Below are 3,597 nucleotides of genomic sequence, written 5' to 3'. Positions count from 1 at the left end.
GCCGGCAAGGGGGCTTACCATTTGGAGGATCTAGAGGGAAGAGCTATACCCCGGCCATGGAATGCAGCCAACTTGAAATTGTATTATTTTTAAGCTTTACTTTCCTCTTTTTATAAGGAAATTTTTTGGCTTGCAAAGCAGAATGTAATTCTTTTTGTCAAAATTATAGAAGTAATTTTGCTTTAGCACATGGATTCTTGTCTTAATGTTTAGAACCGAGATGGTGTACTCCGGTTGGAAGAGTTGGTGTTTTGTCCAACTTAAGATTCCCAACCGAGATGGTGTACTCCGGTTGGAAGAGTTGGTGTTTTGTCCAACTTAGGATTCCCAACCGAGATGGTGTACTCCGGCTGGAAGAGTTGGTGTTTTGTCCAACTTAGGATCCCCAACCGAGATGATGTACTCCGGTTGGAAGAGTTGGTGATTTGTCCAACTTAAAATTCCCAACCGAGATGGTGTATTCCGGTTGGAAGAGTTGGTGTTTTGCCCAACTTAGGATCCCCAACCGAGATGATGTACTCCGGTTGGAAGAGTTGGTGATTTGTCCAACTTAAAATTCCCAACCGAGATGGTGTATTCCGGTTGGAAGAGTAGTTGTTCTGTCCAACTTGGGATTCCCAACCGTGATGAAGTACTCCGGTTGGAAGAGTTGGCGTCTTGTCCAACATGGTATCTTGTCCAAACTTAGCAACAACCGAGATGGGTATTTCGGTGCATGAATTTGTTTTGTTATGCTCAAGTGCTTCGACCATGTTATGGACTCCGGTCGACCAAGTGTTCAAATGATAAGTCATACCGAGATAGTTTGCTGAAGACGGAATTAATTACTACCGGGCAAACACTTGGCGAAAATTCAAAATTTTTCATTGATAAAGAAATTCATTACAAGAGGTGGGGACAGAGCCCGGTTACATCTAAAGTATTGAAAGCAAAAATGCAAAGAAAAGAAAACTATATCAGGGGGGATAGATTGGTGAATTCATCCTCGGCAGTCTCAAGGTTGGTGGTTGGGCTCGCTTCTTGGGCACCGGACTCAACTTGACCGGGCTGCACTTCCACTACGGCGTCTTCAGCCTCCGAATCTGTCTCGTCACTCCCTTCTTCAAGCCCCTCCTCGGCCTCCGCTTGAAGCGCACTGAATACATCATTTGCATATGGCACGAGGTAGACCGGTAGTGAAGCTTTGGGAGGATTGGCAAAAACGTCGGTGTCAGAGCCCTGGCCGAGCTGTTCGCAAGCGGATTTCCAGCCAGCCTTGAAGTATATGTCTTGTGTTGCAAAGACTTGCTTCTTGTAATTCATCTCGGCCTCGTTGAAACCCGCATTGTTGGCAGCCCGGCAAGCCTTCTTCTTCGCCTTCTTCAAAGTGTCAACCTCGGCCTGGAGCTCGGTTTGTTTTTTCTCGGCTGCATTCAGTTGACCGAGCAGCCTATTATTGTCATGGTTGGCCATCTCGAGAGAAGCTTTAGCCCGGCCGAGCTCGGCTTGAAGGCTTTCAACATGGCTGGCAGTGTCGTTGGCTTTCTGCCTAAGCCGGTGGATGCGCTCCAAGACCAAATGTTGTTTTTGAATGGCCTGCACAAAGAAGCAAAGTACATCAGAAAGGGGACCGAGCAAGAAGGACCGAGCAAACACTTGTTAAATGTTAAAAAGAACGCCGACTTACCCTGGCCATCGACTTCACGGAAGATTTTACCAGCCGGGTGTCAGGGACGTGGTCACTGCCAACCACGTCGCCCGGTAGGAGAAACGCTTTGGAGAGATCGAAGGCAAGCAAATGTTCTTTGTCTGCCTTGATCGATGCAGTCGCCGGGATGTCCTGCCCCCGGTGCTTCAGCTGAGGACGCCAAGCGGGCACGGGAGCCAGAGTTTCAGCAGGATGTTCGGTTGTCAGCTCGGTGACAAGCTCGGCGGAGGGATCTGCCCTTGGTCTTTTTCCAGCCCGGCGCGCTTCTCTGGCGGATTGCACGGCAGCTGGTGCTGGAGAAGCAAGGGCTACGACGGCTGCACTCGATTGACCGGCAGCCGGGGAACGGGTGGTGACGCTCGGTATCTCGGCTGAGGTCGCAGTTAGAAGGTTTTTGATCCGAGATCTTTTGGCCATTTCTTGCTCGTCGGTTAACCGGATTAATGGGACGTCTGGTAGGGTTGGATCTGGAGGTGGCGAAGGAGCTCTGAGGAAGTCAGTTACTCTACTCCGGCGCGGAGCAGAATATCTGTAAGTCGGTGTGTAGCCGAGCAAGTCGTTGCAGTCTCGGTGACGGTACCTAAGCACGGCCCGAATTGCCTCGACGTTGGGGAATTGGTAGTTGGCTTGCAAGGCTTGGATAGCTGCAAAAGAAACAGGGAAACCGATTAGTAAAACTAAAGAATAAAGTTAACCGAGCAAGTTTGAGTGGCTTACATGAAGAACCGAAGTCCTTGCTTATGAACCAGCCCGGCACCTCGGCTGTTTCGTAGTTGCCGGACACCCAGAAGAAATCATCATCGTGCATATCTTTGTCCGGGGTGCCGGTTACGATTTTTTCCTTGCCCGGTCTTATTTTCAAGTAGTAAGCCAGGCCGTCACCGGTGTGGCCCATTGTGTACTGCCTTAATATCTCGGCTAGGCCTAAGTTGGTGCCTAGCCGTTGGTTCAATTCGTGTACGCCGTTGATTATTCTATATGTGTTGGTGGACACCTGTGTGGGTGCCAGCCCGGTTCGGCGGAGGAACTCGGTTATGAGAGGGTTGAGTGGGAAACGAAGACCCCCTTCAACGATGGATAGCACGGTGAAGGGGCATTCCTCCCTACCCCAAGGCGTGGTCTCTTCTTCGGCCAGCTCGAGATGGACGTCGGCCGGGACGCCGTAGTCCTCTCTGAAAGCGGCTAGCGCGGCCGGAGTATCCACAAGGAAGCGGAACTTCCCCATTTGTGGCCGACTTACTATAGCCCGGTTGATGGGTTGGGCACGGTGATAAATTGTTGCAGCTCGGTCCTGAGAGGTTCAGGAATGACAGGGGTCCCCTTGGACTCTGCAGGAAAAGGATGGTAAGTGTAAGTGTGGGGTTTCGCTAAGAGAGCTAGACTTCAGCTCGGTCGGTAAGGGGGCCAAACGACCTCGGTTGTCTGATTAAGGAGCTCGGTCGCCCAAGCAGACCTGATGTTAGCCTGGTTAAGCGACCAAGCCCTTTGGTTATCTCGGTTTTTGCCATGATTGGAACAAACACGTTGTTTGCCCGGTTTGGCTAACTTTTCGGATCAAAAGAAGGCCCAGAGCCCGGTTCACCCCAGTTCTTCGATGTTCTTCAGGAAGACGAAGAACACCAAGAACAGTGGGAGGTTTAGGACGTTTTCTATGGTCTAAGCCCTAAAAGCTACGTTTTTGGGTCCTAATGTGTGCAAAATAAGAGCAAATAGCAACATAGGAGAGATTAGGTATCTTACCTGTGAAGGGCTGAAGGTGTTCTTCCCAAACACGAAAAATGGGAGGATGGCAGTCGAGCTTGGGCTTGAGAGTCGACAGAGATGGAGGCAGCAGTAGGGAAAAAATGGAACGATGGAGGGCGAGTTTGTACAGGCGAAAGAGACCGCCCAAATTTAAAATCTGACAAGAA

The 3,597-nt window shown here is 50.2% G+C and overlaps 1 protein-coding gene across 1 annotated transcript; it reads right to left on the bottom strand.

Annotated features, from left to right (window-relative positions):
* Window positions 1–951: 951 nt before the first annotated feature.
* LOC145797709 (uncharacterized) lies at window positions 952–3,195 on the bottom strand. Its single transcript, XM_082885119.1, has 3 exons — window positions 3,141–3,195; window positions 1,667–2,058; window positions 952–1,575 (listed from the first exon to the last, which is right to left on the bottom strand). The coding sequence occupies exons 1-3, from the start codon at window positions 3,193–3,195 to the stop codon at window positions 952–954; spliced, it is 1,071 nt and encodes a 356-aa protein (XP_082741245.1).
* Window positions 3,196–3,597: the final 402 nt, after the last annotated feature.

Source organism: Camellia sinensis, chromosome 8 (assembly GCF_055761805.1).
Source record: "Camellia sinensis isolate YWXY chromosome 8, ASM5576180v1, whole genome shotgun sequence".
Classification (NCBI taxonomy): Eukaryota; Viridiplantae; Streptophyta; class Magnoliopsida; order Ericales; family Theaceae; genus Camellia; species Camellia sinensis.
Note: the sequence above shows the minus strand (reverse complement) of the source record. Positions and strands in the feature narration are given on the sequence as shown.

Bases quoted from the DNA above. Each gene is read 5' to 3' on its own strand.
- LOC145797709 (XM_082885119.1), bottom strand. From the start codon at position 3,195: ATGGCAAAAACCGAGATAACCAAAGGGCTTGGTCGCTTAACCAGGCTA. The intron at 2,059-3,140 runs GTCTGCTTGGGC...CTGCGACCTCAG, and splicing joins CTTAACCAGGCTAACATCAG to CCGAGATACCGAGCGTCACC. The intron at 1,576-1,666 runs GTAAGTCGGCGT...TTCTTTGTGCAG, and splicing joins CCGTGAAGTCGATGGCCAGG to GCCATTCAAAAACAACATTT.